Source organism: Salmo salar, chromosome ssa14 (assembly GCF_905237065.1).
Source record: "Salmo salar chromosome ssa14, Ssal_v3.1, whole genome shotgun sequence".
Lineage (NCBI taxonomy): Eukaryota > Metazoa > Chordata > Actinopteri > Salmoniformes > Salmonidae > Salmo > Salmo salar.
Window position 1 is genome coordinate 9,172,495 of NC_059455.1, and position 17,766 is coordinate 9,190,260.

General features: G+C 40.8%; 1 protein-coding gene across 5 annotated transcripts; it reads left to right on the forward strand.

Annotated features, from left to right (window-relative positions):
• The first annotated feature begins 3,826 nt into the window (after window positions 1-3,826).
• LOC100380719 (mesoderm induction early response protein 1) lies at window positions 3,827-17,764 on the forward strand. 5 transcript variants are annotated; one of them, XM_014139306.2, is made up of 13 exons: window positions 3,827-3,885; window positions 4,788-4,812; window positions 6,303-6,442; window positions 6,791-6,979; window positions 8,403-8,535; window positions 8,842-8,903; window positions 9,035-9,107; window positions 9,251-9,402; window positions 11,223-11,304; window positions 11,574-11,668; window positions 12,041-12,168; window positions 15,672-15,802; window positions 15,927-17,764. In XM_014139306.2, the coding sequence occupies exons 1-13, from the start codon at window positions 3,877-3,879 to the stop codon at window positions 16,280-16,282; spliced, it is 1,575 nt and encodes a 524-aa protein (XP_013994781.1). In that variant the 5' UTR covers window positions 3,827-3,876; the 3' UTR covers window positions 16,283-17,764. The 5 variants fall into 5 exon arrangements, with proteins under 5 accessions (XP_013994781.1, XP_013994784.1, XP_013994782.1 ...); XM_014139309.2 differs by having other exon boundaries at window positions 12,122-12,168; XM_014139307.2 differs by having other exon boundaries at window positions 11,577-11,668.
• Window positions 17,765-17,766: the final 2 nt, after the last annotated feature.

The following is a 17,766-nucleotide window of genomic DNA, read 5'->3' on the forward strand; positions in this document are numbered from 1 at the left end:
TGTCTCCAATCTTCCCCATTATCCCCACTGTATTTCTAGCTGTGTTCTCTGTCTGTTGCCAGTTTGTTTTGTTTTGTGAAACCTACCAGCGGTTTTGCCTTTGCTCCTGGCTGTTCTAGTTTCTAGTTTCTATTATCTAGTTTTTCCTGGTTTTGACCATTCTGCCTACCCTGACCCTGAGCCTGCCTGCCGTTCTGTACCTTGCCACACCACACTGAATTATTGACCCCTGCCTGCTCTGACCCTGAGACTGCCTGCCGTTCCGGAACCTTTTGCACCCTATCTGGATTACTGACCTCTGCCTGCCCTTGACCTGTCGTTTTGCCAGCCCCTGTCCTAGTAATACACTTTTGTTACTTCGACACTGACTGCATCCTGGGTCTTACCTGAAATGCGATAGTACGAACTGGCCATGACTGACCCAGTAGACTCGGTCCAGCTCCGCAACGCCATCTCCTCTCAAGGAGCCACCATAGGAACGCACAAGGAGTTGCTTTGTGGTCTAATGGAAGGGTTCCAGACCTTGGCCGAACACCATGACCAAGCGCTGAACAGATTGCTGGAGAAATTCCGCGGGTTGTCTGTTAGGCAGCCTAACACGACGGTAACCTCCCAGCCCCTCAGTAACCTGTCTGTTAGCAGCGCCACCTCCCCGGTCACCCCGGTTTCCCGGGAACCCCGCTTACCTCCCCCGGAATGCTCTGATGGAGTGTCGGGCACCTGTTGGGCGTTTCTCGCTCAGTGCTCCCTCATCATCAAGCTGCAGCCCTCCTCCTTTCCCTCGGACCTCTCTCAGATAGCGTACCTCATCACGCTGATGTCCGGGAGGGCTGCAGCTTGGGCTCAGGCAGTATGGACAACAATGCTCCGTTGTCCGGGAGATAGGCTGCCCGGAAGTTACTCCAGCTTCGGCAAGACTCCCACAGTGTGGCAGACTATGCGGGGGATTTCCGGTGGTGTCCATGCAGTCCTAAATCCAGCCGTCTAAAACCGGAAAACAGCCTACCAAACCGCTCTGAGCCGTCTGCATGGTCCTAAAGCACACCGGTGCCGCGTTTCCTATCACAGTGCAATAATAAAACTGGGGGGGACAAAAATGCAATTTTAGAATGGGTGTGGGGGGGCATGTCCCCCCATTCCCTGTGAAAGTTGCACCCCTGTCACCATCTATTGTTATTGCAAAAAATGTTGCCATCTTACGCCATAGAAATTGTTAGAAATAATTAAATGAAGCTCCGGTAATATGGATAACTATTGAAAGATCGCTGATATGCGTTTTCTACACAGTGCAACCTGCGGTACAGCAAAGTCAAGTCAGCCACTGCTCATGGTTCTCACAGGGGAAGTGAAATGATAAGCTACAATGACTTTCCTCATGATCATGCACGCTGCAAATTACATGTAAGAATACGTTCCTTGAATTTTCTTTTGTGGGTGCCTTTTCATTCATGGATAGACACTTTGTGGTTTCTAGCTAACATTACACATATCAAAGCAGTGAGCGTGTAGTGAAGCAAGACATAATGATCAAAACCATTCAGCTTTGGGCAACCGGGGAGTGGGTTTGCAAAATGCTGTCATATCAGACAATTATAAAGATTTTAAACTGGTCATACACTACCGTTGAAAATTTGGGATCACTTAGAAAGTTCCTTGTTTTTGAAAGAAATTCAATTTTTTTGGTCCATTAAAATAACATAAAATTGATCAGAAATACAGTGGTAACATTGTTAATGTTGTAAATGACTATTGTAGCTGGAAACGGCTGATTTTGAATGGAATATCTACGTAGGCGTACAGAGGCCCATTATCAGCAACAATCACTCCTGTGTTCCAATGGCACGTTGTGTTAGCTAATCCAAGTTTATCATTTTAAAAGACTAATTGATTATTTGAAAACCCTTTTTCAATTATGTTAGCACAGCTCAAAACTGTTCTGATTAAAGACTGGGTTTCTTTAGACTAGTTGAGTATCTGGAGCATCAGCATCTGTGGGTTTGATTACAGGCTCACAATGGCCAGAAACAAAGACCTTTCTTCTAAAACTCGTTAGTCTATTCTTGTTCTGAGAAATGAAGGCTATTCCATATGAGAAATTGCCAAGAAACTGAAGATCTCGTACAAAGCTGTGTACTACTCCCTTCACAGAACAGAGCAAACTGGCTCTAACCAGAATAGAAAGAGGAGTGGGAGGCCCCGGTGCACAACTGAGCAAGAGGACAAGTAAATTAGAGTGTCAATGATTTATTTACCATGATTTATTGACTTAAAACGTTGTGCAACATGATGTTGGGTAAGCTCTGGCTGTCGTCTTTTAGCTCGAAAAAGTGGATTTCTACTGGTGTGGGCGTTAAAGGAAATCGTGTGTTAAATGACGTCAAAAGAAGACTGTAGTGCCACTTTAACCACACTGCTAACCTTATGTTGCCTGGCTACCCAAACTCCTTGCTCTGGCCAAAGGCTACGCCACGCCCATGGACGAGAGTTTCTTCTCCTCAATGAGTCTGGATCTGAATACCTTCCCATTGATTTTAAAAATGGAAATCCATTCTAGACCATCTGATTGGGCCCAGAAACTGATGGGTTGGGCCAGAGCCAGAACACACGTGGGTAAAGAAGCGTTTTGATCATTGACTTTTTGATGCTCTGATGGATAGAGCTGACCCAATCGCTGATGACTGTTTTGTACAGCACCCCTCATTTTCACATCACCACAAATGACTTCAATGATGTCAGTCAGACTGAAGTATGTAGCGAACGATAGAGCAGTGGAAGAATTCAGTTTGAGTCGTCAGGCAAAACCTTATGCCTAACCCTAACCTTACATTAAGACAAAAAGCACATTTTTCTTTTCTATAATTTTTTTTGATTTTGCAATTTTAACTTTGTGGCTGTGTTATCTAGGGGAAACCAGACAATAATGGTTGAATATAGCCAAAGATAATGGATACGCTGACAAGGTACGGTATCTACACCCTAACAATGGGAGTAGTTGAGCTCCCACCAATCCTTTCTTTGGACTGGTGGATACAACTCATTATACCATGGCATTGTTGAATACTTGTTTCTGATTGGCATTCTAGAGTGTGCTTTATTTCCCTATAACGCACAGTATATTTGCACGGTAGAATTCAATGACTAAAGTTCATTCTTACATCTCTATGTTTGAGCTGCTTTTGAAAGCAAAAGTCTAATTGAAAACATTATTGGCATTATTTTATTCGATTTTCATAATGGCAAACTAGGACTGTTAGCTAAACTGGCAAGTCTGTTTGTTTGGTTACCACAGCAACTACTGTAGTTATCTAGTAAACTTGCTAGCTACTTCAGTGGATGTTGAACACATTTACCAGCAAATAAAAAAATTATAGCGGCAGATGGGTTAAATTATAGCCATGGTATAAAAGGGATAATTCCATATTTAACTAGGCAAGTCAGTTAAGAACAAATTCTTATTTTCAATGTTGGCCTAGGAACAGTGGGTTAACTGCCTTGTTCAGGTGCAGAACGACAGATTTTTACCTTGTCAGGCCAGAAGCAATTTAAGAAAATTGCTAATCATTTTTGGCTGACTGCAGCAGCAGTCGTACGGGTTCGACGAGCCAAACCCAATGAATATAGTTGGTCACGAATGGGTTTTGATTAGATGGGTTACATTTTTCGTCAGATTTTCGTAGCAGGTTAGAATAATTAGGTTAGGGTAGGAAGAGGATTAGGCTGAGCTAAAATGCCCCACAAAATAACTTTTGACAGCAATTTGACAAACGGTGTACCCTTTCTAGCCATGACCGAGATGTAGGGGAAATATGTGTATGGGCGGGGCAAGTCAATCCGGGAAATTGCTGACCCCCAATGTAACCCTACAGGATTTCAAACATGGCGGAGGTAGGAAGGAAACTCCAATAAATATTCGGGATAATAAAAATGTTTTTATTTATTTTATTTATAGAGTTGATTCTGGTGGGTGCACAGGTCCCAAATCAGAAACAAAAATATGTACTAAAAACACGGAGAAGAGATATACATTTTTAAATGTTAAACTTGTCGCGTTTCCATAAGTTGTATTTTTCAAACTTCAGTTTAGCGATGCTGGCTAGCTTCGTAGCTATGCTACGCTATCTAGCTATAGTTGGCATAGCGTTAACGTTACCCACTCGAAAATATAGAATTTAATATTTAGAGTGCTATTGTATTTATTTATTTTTGACCTGGTGGTATTCTGCATATTGAAAACGAAGCTAGGTGGCTAACTATTTGAATAACTAACTTAGCTAGCTAAAGTTAGCTGAGGCAGAGGCTAGCAAATAGCTAACGTTAGCTAGCTAATCATTCATACCTAAGTGTCTACATTGTGAGAACAACCCACTTGTTTATCAAAAACGACTTTAGCGCTCTGCTGAAATTGATGATTTGACTTGTTTCAATGATGGCCTGATCAGAGTTCTCTCCGTGCTAGAACCAGCTAACGTTAGCTACAGTAATGTCTATTCTACCTTAGCGTTGGCCAACAAGGAGCCAGGCATAAGTTTCAGGCGCGCTTTTAGTTTGACTTCCACTTCCATCCACTACCCAGACTGATGATCGGTTTGCTGTATTGTAGGCAGTTCATGTTTTTGTTCAGGCCTAGGTTGCCTGGAGACGATATTGACCTCATCCAGAAAACAGCATAATTCACTGACAGTATCTCTGAACCGTAAAGTTATAGCAAAGTTACAGCTACATGTGTTGGCATCAACCGTACTTGTGTATCTGTATCTGGTTCTGACTACTTTTGTTTTGTGTTTTAGCCCTCCGTTGGGAGTACGAGCCCAGGTAAATATTGTTGTATTACAACTGAGAGAAAGGTATATGCTCACTGATATGTTCATTAATAATCCCTCATTAAATCATTAACATGCGTGCTTCTACACCTGCATTGCTTGCTGTTTGGGGTTTTAGGTTGGGTTTCTGTACAGCACTTTGAGATATCAGCTGATGTAAGAAGGGCTTTATAAATAAATTTGATTTGAAGGAAAATTGTGCTGAACACACCACGCTAACCACATTTCGATCCACAGTTTTTATACGAGTAAAGTCATACCATATAAATAATAATCATGACAGCAGTGATGGATCAGTGGTTCCCAAACTGTAGGGCGCACGAGGGGCTGCCAACAATAGGGGTGTGAACAGCTTCCATTTTTTTTATTGGCCACATACACATATTTAGCAGATGTTATCGCGGGTGTAGCGCAATGCTTGTGTTCCTAGCTCCAACAGTGCCGTAGTATCTAACAATTCACAACAATACACACATCTAAAAGCAAAATAATGGAATTAAGAAATATATAAATATTAGCGTGAGCAATGTCATTGACTAGAATACAGCATATACATATGAAATGAGTAAAGCAGTATGTAAACATTATTAAAGTGACTAGTGTTCCATTATTAAAGTGGCCAGTGATTCCATGTCTATGTACATAGAGCAGCAGCCTTTAAGGTGCAGGGTTGCGTAACCAGGAAGCTGTTTTTCAGTCTCAGTCCCAGCTTTGATGCACCTGTCATGGCCTTCTGGATGACAGTGGGGTGAAATAGATGTGGTGTACGGGGGTGGTGAGAGATGTTCCCCAATGCTGGAAGAGGGGCCTGATTGAAGCGGTTTAGGAACCCCTGATAGAAACAGGAAGTTTCTGTACAATTTTTATAAATGCCGACAGATAATTTGTTCGTTCGACATGGTGGGATCTTTTTGTGTCAGTAAAATGTATTTTGCGAGAATAGGTGGTGGAACCTTGGAGTCAAACGATGATATCGTGTGTGGTCCTCCCACTACGAATCGGGAAAGAAATCTTATTCTGTTGACATGATCGATGCTTGACTGCCGCTTGATAATGAAAAATATTCTCGCTCTTAGCCATAACAATCTCATGTAGACTAGCCTACCCTACTGTATCGGCGAGCTGTTGCCTAGAGCGCACATACCAAGACCAGAGTAAGCACATTTGCTATTTACCACAACAGTTAATGGCTAAACTATCGGTGGAGTTGAAAATGTGATGGAAACACATTGAACTTTAGATTTTTATTCAGTATATGAAAATATACATTTAGCAGATTTTTATCTGCAGAAAGTCAGTTTGGTGGAAACGCACCACTGGTGGGAAAATGTGCATATTTTCTTTATGCGACTTTTAGAATATTTACCTGAAAATCTGTCACCAATTAGATGGAAACCTAGCTTATGTCACAATATTGTTTGTTATAAATCATGTAGCACTTTATCAAGTATCTCCTCAGTTTCCCGGTGTTTTTTTCCTTAGGAGGTTCAGCAGACGACTATGAGTTTGATCCTTCAGCAGATATGCTCGTTCACGACTTTGATGACGAACGCACACTGGAAGAGGAGGAGATGCTCGAGGGAGAGACGAACTTCAGCAATGAGATTGACGACCTTGCACGAGTGCGTCTCAACATAATTTCCTCTTGTGGTTTGAAAGTTATCCAGAGTCCTATTCATTAGGCACTGATCGGGAGGGACTACCCAAACTTGTCCAATAAGAAACACTTGTTTTTGTTTTACGTTGCAGAGCGTTTTTGCTACAGTGAATGCTTTAATGAATACAACCCTGGGAACAGTAACCTTTTAGTTATAGATATTGACTATTTGACCCCTATTATTGTAACATACCAGTGATTTATGTTAGAAGGCAACACTCAAATATTGATCATGTGAAGCTAGCTAGTCTTAAGTGTAATCCACTAAATCCAGTGTGCAACAAAAGTTGTTTTTGTTCCATTTGTGCCATAGGAGGGAGAGATGCCCATTCATGAGTTGTTGAGTATGTACGGATACGGCGGTGGTTCACCTGCAGATGGAGAGGAAGAAGATGAGGAAGACCTAGAGGATGATGAGTTAGAGGATGATGAAGAGGAGGAGGAAGAGGAGCTGGACAATGATGAAAGCAGCAGAAGCACTGGCGAGCTGAAGAGGAGTAAGGTGGGCGCCATAAATCTCCTGTAATAACAGGGATAGCAATCAACACACTCATAAAGGAATGCTTCTTTGCACCTTATTGCACTAATTTGATGTTATAAATCAATACTACATATTCTGTAGCCAACAAAATTGACATATTTACACTGAACAAAAATATAAACGCAACATGTAAAGTGTTAGTCCCATGTTAGTCCCATTGGCTGAAATAAAAGATCCCAGACATTTTCCATATGCACAAAGAGTGTATTTCCCAAAAATGTTGTGCACAATTTGTTTACTTCTTTGTTAGTGAGTATTTTTCCTTTGCCAAGATAATCCATCGACCTGACGGGGGGCACATCAAGAAGCTGATTAAACAGCATGATCATTACACAGGTTCACCTTGTGCTCAGGACAAAAGGCCACATTAAAATATGCAGTTTTGTCACAACACAATGCCACAGATGTCTCATGTTTTGAGGGAGTGTGCAATTGGCATGCTGACTGCAGGAATGTCCACCAGAGCTGTTGCCAGAGCATTGAATGTTAATTTCTCTACCATAGGCCACCTGCAACGTCGTTTTAGAGATTTTGGCAGTACATCCAACCGGCCTCAACGTTGTGAACAGAGAGCCTCGTGGTGGGGTTATGGTATGGGCAGACATAAGCTACGGACAACAAACACAATTGCATTTTATCGATGGAAATTTGAATGGGCAGAGTTACTGGGACGAGATTCTGAGGCCCATGGATCCATGTCGTAAGACTCTCTACACAATTCCAAGTAGCTGAAAATGTCCTAGTTCTTCCATGGCCTGTGTACACGCCAGACATGTCACCCGTTAAGCATGTTTGGGATGCTCTGGATTGACGTACGACAGAGTGTTCCAGTTCCCGCCAATATCCAGCAACTTCGTACAGCTATTGAAGAGTGAGACAACACTCCACAGGCCACAATCAACAGCCTGATCAACTCTATGCGAAGGACATATGTCATGCTACATGAGGGAAATGGTGGTCACCAAATACTGACTGGTTTTCTGATTCACACTTCTTTTTTTTAAGGTATCTGTGACCAACAGATGCATATCTGTATTCCCAGTCATAAAATCCATAGATTGGGGCCTTACGAATTTATTTCAAATGACTGATTTCGTTATATGAACTGTAAGTCAGTAAAATCTTTGAAATACGTTTATATTTTTGTTCAGTATAGTTACAAGTCTGCTGATAGTATTTAAAATGCTGATCATACTTGAAACATATGCACGCATGACTGCTAAATGGCATATATTATTATATAATAGATACATCTAGGCAGCTTTGATGCTGATTCCACTGTTTTCATGAATGAATGGCAATTTTGTTGGTTCACAGGGGCGTTTTTGACTGTAATGCACCATTGGTGACTAATCTGTGTGTAACTCCGTGTGTGTGGGTTCAGACCGAGAGGCTGAAGATCTCTTCAGGACTGGGGAACGAGAACCAGTCGTCCAACGAGGGTCACACTCGCTCCGTCAAATCCCACTGCACGGCAGAGCTGATACGTGGATCACAGAAGCTCAAGTACTTTGAAAGTATGCACCTTTGCTTCCCTCACGAGCAATGTTTTTTTTTTTTTTTTTTTTGTATTGGATAGTTTGTGAGATCTTGTTCTATGTGTTTTAACCCAGTAGTTCAAAATGAGAACTAATGTGTCAGTAACCAGGTTTCCATCCAACCTTTTTATGTGAGTAAAGTACATGTAGGATAAACATTTTATCTGCAACAAATACATTTGGTGGGAAAAGGCGCATAGTGTTTATGCGGATTTTAGGATATTCACATGAAATTCTGTCGCCAATTCGGATGGAAAGCAGTCAAAATGCCAAATCTTGTTTCAGATAATGATGCAGAGGAAGAATCAGAAGACGAAGATTATGTCCCTTCTGATGATTGGAAAAAGGTAAATATATTGTTTTTTATTAATGTTTAATCATTTGTTAGATATGGTAGTTCTAACATTAAAGACATGTTATTCATTTGAAGCACACTTTCGATTTGTGAAACTAAACAATGTTTGTTTGACCTGGACAGGAAATCATGGTTGGTTCCATGTATCAGGCTGAAACGCCCTCTGGCCTTTGTAAATATAAAGACAATGAGAAAGGTAAGGCATTATGTTTGCAATTACAATGCACTAATTAAGATCAAGTGAAATATCTTCCAATCGCAGAGGTAAATGGGAAATAAAATTCGTTTTTTTCCTTCTCTCTTTCTCCCCTCTCTCTCTTTTTTGTTCACTCGTTCCAGTATATGAAAATGATGACCAGCTTTTATGGGACCCTGAGTTTCTTCCCGAGGGCAAGGTTGTGGAGTTTTTGACGGAGGCGTCAAAACGAACAGGAGAGGAAAAGGGAGTGGATGCCATCCCTGAGGGATCCCATATCAAAGACAATGAGCAGGTATGAAGACGACCACAGTCAAGCAGACTGGCATCCAGGCTTGTGTTCAGTAGGGCACACCGTAGAAAAAAGTTTCGCAACGGAAAACTTTGTTTATTGGAAAAGTTTAAGCCTTCACATTTCACTGTTCCAAAACTTTATGCCACCTACAGTTGAAGTCGGAAGTTTACATACACTTAGGTTGGAGTCATTAAAACACATTTTCAACCACTCCACAAATTTCTTGTTAACAAACTATAGTTTTGGCAAGTCGTTTAGGACATCTAATTTGTGCATGACACAAGTCATTTTTCCAACAATTGTTTACAGACAGATTATTTAACTTATAATTCACTGTATCACAATTCCAGTGGGTCAGAAGTTTACATACACTAAGTTGACTGAGCCTTAAAACAGCTTGGAAAATTCCAGAAAACAATGCCATGGCTTTAGAAGCTTCTGATAGGCTAATTGACATAATTTGAGTCAATTGGAGGTGTACCTGTGGATGTATTTCAAGGCCTACCTTTAAACTCAGTGCCTCTTTGCGTGACATCATGGGAAATCAAAAGAAATCAGCCAAGACCTCAGAAAAGAAAATTGTAGACCTCAACAAGTCTGGTTCATCCTTAGGAGCAATTTCCAAACGCCTGAAGGTACCACGTTCATCTGTACAAGCAATAGTACACAAGTATAAACACCATGGGACCACGCAGCCGTCATTCCGCTCAGGAAGGAGACACGTTCTGTCTCCTAGAGATGAACGTTCTTTGGTGCGAAAAGTGCCAATCAATCCCAGAACAACAGCAAAGGACCTTGTGAAGATGCTGGAGGAAATGGGTACAAAAGTATCTATATCCACAGTAAAACAAGTCCTGTATCGACATAACCTGAAAGGCCTCTCAGCAAGGAAGAAGCCACTGCTCCAAAACTGCCATAAAAAGCCAGACTATGGTTTGCAACTGCACATGGTGACAAAGATCGTACTTTTTGGAGAAATGTCCTCTGGTCTGATAAAAGAAAAATAAAACTGTTTGGCCACAATGACCATTATGTTTGGAGGAAAAAGGGGGAGGCTTGCAAGCCAAAGAACACCATCCCAACCGTGAAGCATGGGGGTGGAAGCATCATGTTGTGGGGGTTCTTTGTTGCAGGAGGGACTGGTGCACTTCACAAAATAGACGGCATCATGAAGAAAGGAAAATTGTGGATTTATTGAAGCAACATCTCAAGACATCAGTCAGGAAGTTAAAGCTTGGTCGCAAATGGGTCTTCCAAATGGACAATCACCCCAAGCATACTTCCACAAAGTTGTGGCAAAATGGCTTAAGGACAACAAAGTCAAGGTATTGGAGTGGCCATCACAAAGCCCTGACCTCAATCCTATAGGAAATTTGTAGGCAGAATGGAAAAAGCTTGTGCAAGCAAGGAGGCCTACAAACCTGACTCAGTTACACCAGCTCTGTCAGGGGGAATGGGCCAAAATTCACCCAATTTATTGTGGAAGGCTACCCGAAACATTTGACCCAAGTTAAACAATTTAAAGGCAATGCTACCAAATACTAATTGAGTGTATGTAAACTTCTGACCCACTGGGAATGTGATGAAAGAAATAAAAGCTGAAATAAATCATTCTCTCTACTATTATTCTGACATTTCACATTCTTAAAATAAAGTGGTGATCCTAACTGACCTAAGACAGGATTAAATGTAAGGAATTGTAAAAAACTCAGTTTAAATGTATTTGACTTCAACTGTACTAAACATGCACCATTACCATAAAGACTTCAGTATGCACTATTGTCTGTAACCGTCTTCTTTACAATGTTGTCTTTCCACAGGCGCTTTATGAGTTGGTCAGGTGTGAATTTGACACAGAGGAAGCTTTAAGAAGACTGAAATTTAATGTGAAGGCAGCTAGAGGTAAGACCAGCAGTGAAATTATTTGAACTTTCTCTTGATTTCAGTCAAATATCTGGCATATTTTCTCATAATTATCTCACCAGGCATGTGTGGCTTATTGAAGTATTTTGATGATAAAGGCTTTCCTTGGGTTACTTTGGTCCTGGCTTTTGTTTGTGTCTTGTTCATAGCGTCCTACGCCTGGGACCTGTAACATTTTCATCGTTTTTATGATATTTTATTTGAATGCAGCAGTTGTCATGATACTCAACTCTTTCCCTCTGTCACAGAAGAGCTGTCTGTGTGGACAGAAGAAGAATGTCGATATTTTGAGCAAGGACTAAAAGCTTATGGGAAAGACTTTAATTCAATACAAGCCAACAAGGTAAGCTATGTTTATCTTAGAGATATCCTATTATATTTGCTACAGTATTTTATTGAAAAGTATATTGACATTAAGAATAATGCTAATCGTCATGTTGATTTGAGAGTTGCATATGTTTTTTAAAGCAATCAGGGTTGGGGTCAATTCCATTTGAACCTCATTCAACTTTCGTGAGGAATCGAAAATCAGTTTATGAATTGTAAAGCTACTCCTACTTTTTCATACGTTTATTTTTTTTTTTTCAATTCACAAATTGCATTTCGACTCATCCATCATAGACTTGACTGGGGAGTTGAAATTGAATTGAGTCCAACTCTGGAAGGCGATGGTAATAATGGCTATCTCGTTGTCTCCTGATATTACATTTTTCAGGTGAGAACTAGGTCAGTAGGAGAATGTGTGGCCTTTTATTACATGTGGAAGAAGTCTGAGCGTTATGATTTCTTTGCACAGCAAACCAGGCTGGGGAAAAGGAAATACAACCTTCACCCCGGTGTCACGTAAGTATTTTCACCAGACCAAGTACTTTTCAAATGCTTTCACAAATCTTTGAAATATTCGATTACGTCAACAAACTTATGTTATACAATTCAATATATTATAGATTTTAACTTACCTGATTTGAGATGTATTTGAAACATATAACGAAGAGAGTATATGGGTCTTTCTATAAATAATGGGGCCAATATGTGACATTAGGATCAACATTTTAAAACGATTTGAAACAAAATGAAAAAATATTTGTATGCAGTTCCACGTGTACTTAGAGGAATATGTGCGAATTAGCCCATAACTCCATCTATACAACATAGGCCTAGGACTTTAAGCAGGGTTCATACAGACATTGGCAAGTGAAATTCAAGGACTTTCAGGGACTTTACTCACTTAATTGTAATTTAAGGACCTCAATGTTATACAATTGTACATATAGGGCCTAATAGAGAACCCCCCCCCCCAAAAAAAAGTATTAAAATGTGTCAAAAAGGCCATTACCACTTTAAGAATAATGGATTTTTTTTTTTAGGCATTGCCAATGCATTGATATTAAAATGATTATTACATTCTAAAATATGTGAGAATAATATGGACTTGCCAGACTAAATAGATTGAATGCCTGCGTGGCAATCTTCCTGTAGCATATGTGGCCGACGCAGGCACACATAATAAACCATGAATAGCGGCAGCATTAATCTCACTTTCGCTGTTTTTATAATGCGAAAGCGACCAAAAACCAGGTACCTTTTGTAATAGAATGATCTGTATGGAAAGCGAAGTTGAAGCCAGCATTAGATGTTGTCGTCCTAATTATAACCGTACAAGCTTTTAACGCAACGGAGTAGTGCAACACCCTTCAATTAAAGCGGCGGGAAACAAATTAAAGCGTCCAACAAAGACTGATCAAAAATGAAATCACAGATAATTATAAGAGCGCATGAGAACTTATCATTTATGACTTTAAGCACGAAATTGAGGAAATGTCTGATTTTAAAGGTAGGCCTATTCCAGAATTTCTGGATTCAAGTAGGCTCCTTCTATTGTTTATAATTGCAGGTGTAACATGGAATCCAACATTTATTTGTCATGTTATTTAATTACCAGATCATTGTGAAGTAGGCCACTACTAGGCTATGTCATTTGTCATTATATCCAGAATAATTCATAGGAATAGCGTTGGGTGTTGCGCAATAGTCTATCCTACACAATTGCGCCCAGTAGACACCGCCACTGTCTTCACCGACGTAACAAATGAGAGAAATATTCTTGACATTCCTTGCGAACACCTTTTTTTCCAGCACTTGGGCTGTGTTGTTGCGCTATCACTTGACTGTCATTCAGAAATGTTCACCCCGTAACGAGACACGAAACATTACGTAGTTACACTGGATTTCTGAGATCGCTATACAAAAAGTTGTCCGACAACTATATCCAGGATTCTTACAGGGTTCAAGTTCAATGTCTAATTTAACCGATTGATGCTTAATATATTATATAACGACAACTTACACTGCCATAAATGCAAGGACAGAAAACTGTTTTGTCACACGATTTTGGTTTTAAATGTATTTGTGAATTGTGTTTAATATAGATGTTTCCCCTTTACAGTGCCTGTTGTTACAGCCTGAATTCAAAATGGATTTTCTCACATCTACACAAAGTACCCCATAATGACAAAGTGAAAACATGTTTTTAGGAATTTTTGCAAATGTATTGAACATGAAATACAGATCTAATTTTCACACCCCTGAGTCAATGCTTAGTAGAAGCACCTTTGGCAGCGAGTACAGCTGTGAGTCTTTCTGGGTAAGTCTCTTATTAAGAGCTTTGCACACCTAGATTGTACAACATTTTCCCACTTATTATTTTAAAAATTTTACAAGCTCTGTCAAATTGGTTGTTGATCATTGCTAGACTACAATTTTCAGGTCTTGCCATAGATTTAAGTAGACTGAAGTCAAAGCTGTAACTCGGTCACTCAAGAAAATTCACTGTCTTCTTGGTAAGCAACTCCAGTGTAGATTTGGCCTTGTGTTTTAGGTTATTGTCCTACTGAAAGATGAATTCATCTCCCAGTGTCTGGTGGAAAGCAGACTGAACCAGGTTTTCCTCTAGGATTTTGCCTGTGTTTAGCTCTGTTCCATTTCTTTTTTTATCCTGAAAAACTCCCCCGTCCTTAATGATTACAAGCATAACCATAACATGATGCCGCCACCACTATGCTTGAAAATATGGAGAGTGGTACTCAGTAATGTGTGTAATTGGATTTTCCACAAATATAACACTTTGTATTCAGGACATTAAATGAAATGCTTTGCCACATTTTTTTGCAGTATTACTTTAGTGCCTTGTTGGAAACAGGATGCATGGTTTGGAATATTTGTATTCTGTACAGCAGGGGTATTCAACACATTTTCAACAATGAAAAAATGCAGCGGAACTGGCTTCAAGGTCCAGAGTTGATTTAAGGCTATACAGGCTTCCTTAATTTCATTGTCATTTTAGGTTAGTTTATCACAGCCATTAAACTCTAACTGTTTTAAAGTCACCATTAGCCTCATGGTGAAATCCCTGAGCAGTTTCCTTCCTCTCTGGAAACTGAATTAGGAAGAACGCCTGTATCTTTGTAGTATTGATACACCATCCAAAGTGTAATTAATAACTTCACCATACTCAAAGGGATATTCATTGTCTGATTTTTTCCCCCCATCTTTACCCATCTACCAATAGTTGCCCTTCTTAGCGAGGCATTGGAAAGCCTCCCTGGTTTTTGTGGTTGAATCCGTTTGAAATTCACTGCTCTGCAGAGGGACCTTACAATTATCTGTATGTGTGGGGTATAGAGATTTACATTTACATTTTAGTCATTTGGCAGATGCTCTTATCCAGAGTGACTTTCAGTAGTGAATGCATACATTTCATTTCATGCATTTTTTTGTACTGGCCCCCCGTGGGAATCGAACCCACAACCCTGGTGTTGCACACACCATGCTCTACCAACTGAGCCACAGGGAAGGCCAGAGAGATGAGGTAGTCATTCAAAAATCATGTAGATGCAATTTATTATGTGACCTTAAGCAAATTTTTACTCTTGAACTTATTTAGGCTTGCCAAAACAAAGGGGTTGAGTACTTATTGACTCAAGACATTTCAGCTTATGTTTTATTTGTAAAGATTTCAAAAAACACAATTCCACTTTGACATGGGGTATTGTGTGTAGGCCAGTGACAACAAAATGTGGAAAAAGTTAAGGGGTGTGAAATCCTCACTGGTACCCTAGTTTAGAGAAAGACCCATATTCAATGAAATGTAACTTGTCATGAATGGATGTTCCATGTCACTAAATGTGTGCTAACCTTTGTTTTGTGAACCATACCTACTGTTGACACTGTTCTAGGGGTGTGAATCAAATATCCTTTTAACACTATAATGCCGAGCTGATATGTGCTATGCTGGTAGGCTGTAGTTGGTGCTGACTGTGGTTGGTTGTTTACCCCGTGTGTCTCAGGGACTACATGGACCGGCTGCTAGACGAGACGGAGAGCGTCACTTCCAGCCGGGCGGCCTCGCCCCCTCCCACCACCTCAAACAGTAGCACCAGCCACTCAGAGAGGGAGGACGGCAGCAGCAGCCACAACGGTAAGGAAGAAATATACTCAGGGAACATGAAATACTGTTAAAATGACTGAACATATGTGAATTCTTGTGAAGACCCTACATAGTTCATGACGTCAGCAGCTCACTCTTATCTTTCCTCCAATAGGTGTAGTGAGTCAAAACTCTGGCTCTGGAGAAGGTTCCCAATCGTCCACGGTGGCGAATGAAGTCAAAGCAGAACCCGCCCAGTCCAACAGGCCCACTGACAACCACCCCTGTCTGGACGCTTTCCCTGCTCCCACCGCCTCGGATAATGACTCCAACGGCTGCGAGGCGGCGGCCGTCGTGCCCAGCCACAACAGGAACGGCTCCCTGGAGCCCCAACGTGCCGACGGTCACTACGATGAAGACGCACTCCTCTATGACAGGCCGGCCAAGAGGTGCCGGACGGAGGCGGATTCACTGGAACAGGGGGAGCCGGAACCCTCCAGAACGTCGACGACACTCCAGCAGGAGGACTGATGATAGATGACGACCCCTTCTCAGAGGTCAAAGGGCACAGAACCAAACCTTTAAAAACCATGGTCGTATTAATTAGTGCACACGGAAGCAAAACATTTAGCAACGGAAAACAAAAACTAGCGTTTCTTATTGGACAAGTTCAGGTAGTCTATCCCTGTTTCCTTCCATCTGTTTTCGTCTGTTTGGTGGCTAATGAATACGACCCGTACTAACCAACCAAACCCAGCTGGGCCACACCAGCAAACGGAGGGAGGGCAGCGGCCTGATTGTAAAGGGGCACAACATACAGCCCTGCCTCGTCCCCCATCCAGCAAAACCTCCAACGCTCCACACATCCAAAGTACCACAGTTCCTGAACCCCTACCTACTATAACTTCCACCACATAATACTTCATACTGATTCTTCTCCTTATTCCCTTTTTTGGAGAGACCGATCTCAAATTTGTACGCTCAATGCTTTTTTCCTATTTGTATTAGAATAAAAATCAGCTGTGATATTTTTTTACGTGAAATATTTATATTTTTTAAAAATAAATGTATTATGATTGATGGGTATTTGCTGTCCTAGCCATTTGAAACCAGGAAATCGAAGGGGTGGTGTTGTATGTAGAGGGTTTTCGGTCTTCGACAGGGCAATAGATAAGCAGGCAGATTGGCGCTGTTGCAGGCACACTAAGTTGCACTTTCATCCTTTGTTTTCTTTCTTTGTTGATATTGAGTGCTTAATGCAACACTGCTGAATGACATCATTGCTTATTTGAAACATGATCCCCCATATGCCGTAACCATGGACATTTTAATTGCAAGAAATGAACCAATGGGAGTGTCTGTCCCGAGGTTTGTTTGTGTAAAGCGTCTGACATCAGTGATGTCCTGTGGAACGCATCGGTTTGAACGCTATATTTTCTTAGGCTTTCATATTGTTTCTCGATTTTAGACAGTAAGTATGTGTAAAGTTTGTATAGATTGTTGTACAATTATACTTTTTGATAACCGTGTCTTTAATCTGTCTGTTTTATGGTCTCTCTTAAGCTTTCTCGTAAGCCTCCTCTCCTTGTTGCTCTGAGCAGAGCTGTTCTTAAGTAGTCATTCTTATATCCCTGGCCCATTTTTCCACAGCAAAAAGATGTTTGACAATGACTCCATGTAAACGAGAGGTGGTGCAGTGATGCTTTTCGAAATCGGAGACTGGTAACAGTAATGTTTCTTCTCTCACCTGCCAAGTTTCATGATGGCCTCTGTAAGCAAGCTCTTATTATTCCGAATTGTAATTAAAGAACTTGACTACGCTTCAAATGTGAAGGACCTCCATTTAGTTCCAGTGGAGGCTTCTTAATAAGACTGTTTTGAGAACTTGATTTTGTTACAGTAGCCTTTGGTCTACATTCACAAAATGGTAAAACAAAATTGTTGATTAAAGTGAATACCACGACTGGCTGTGACAACGGTGGCTATATTTAATAAATGTATTCAGACTAGTGACC

Excerpts from the sequence above, each read along its gene's own strand:
- LOC100380719 (XM_014139306.2), top strand. Across the intron at positions 6,443-6,790 it reads AGATTGACGACCTTGCACGA|GAGGGAGAGATGCCCATTCA; the intron begins GTGCGTCTCAAC and ends TTTGTGCCATAG. Across the intron at positions 12,169-15,671 it reads AACCTTCACCCCGGTGTCAC|GGACTACATGGACCGGCTGC; the intron begins GTAAGTATTTTC and ends CGTGTGTCTCAG.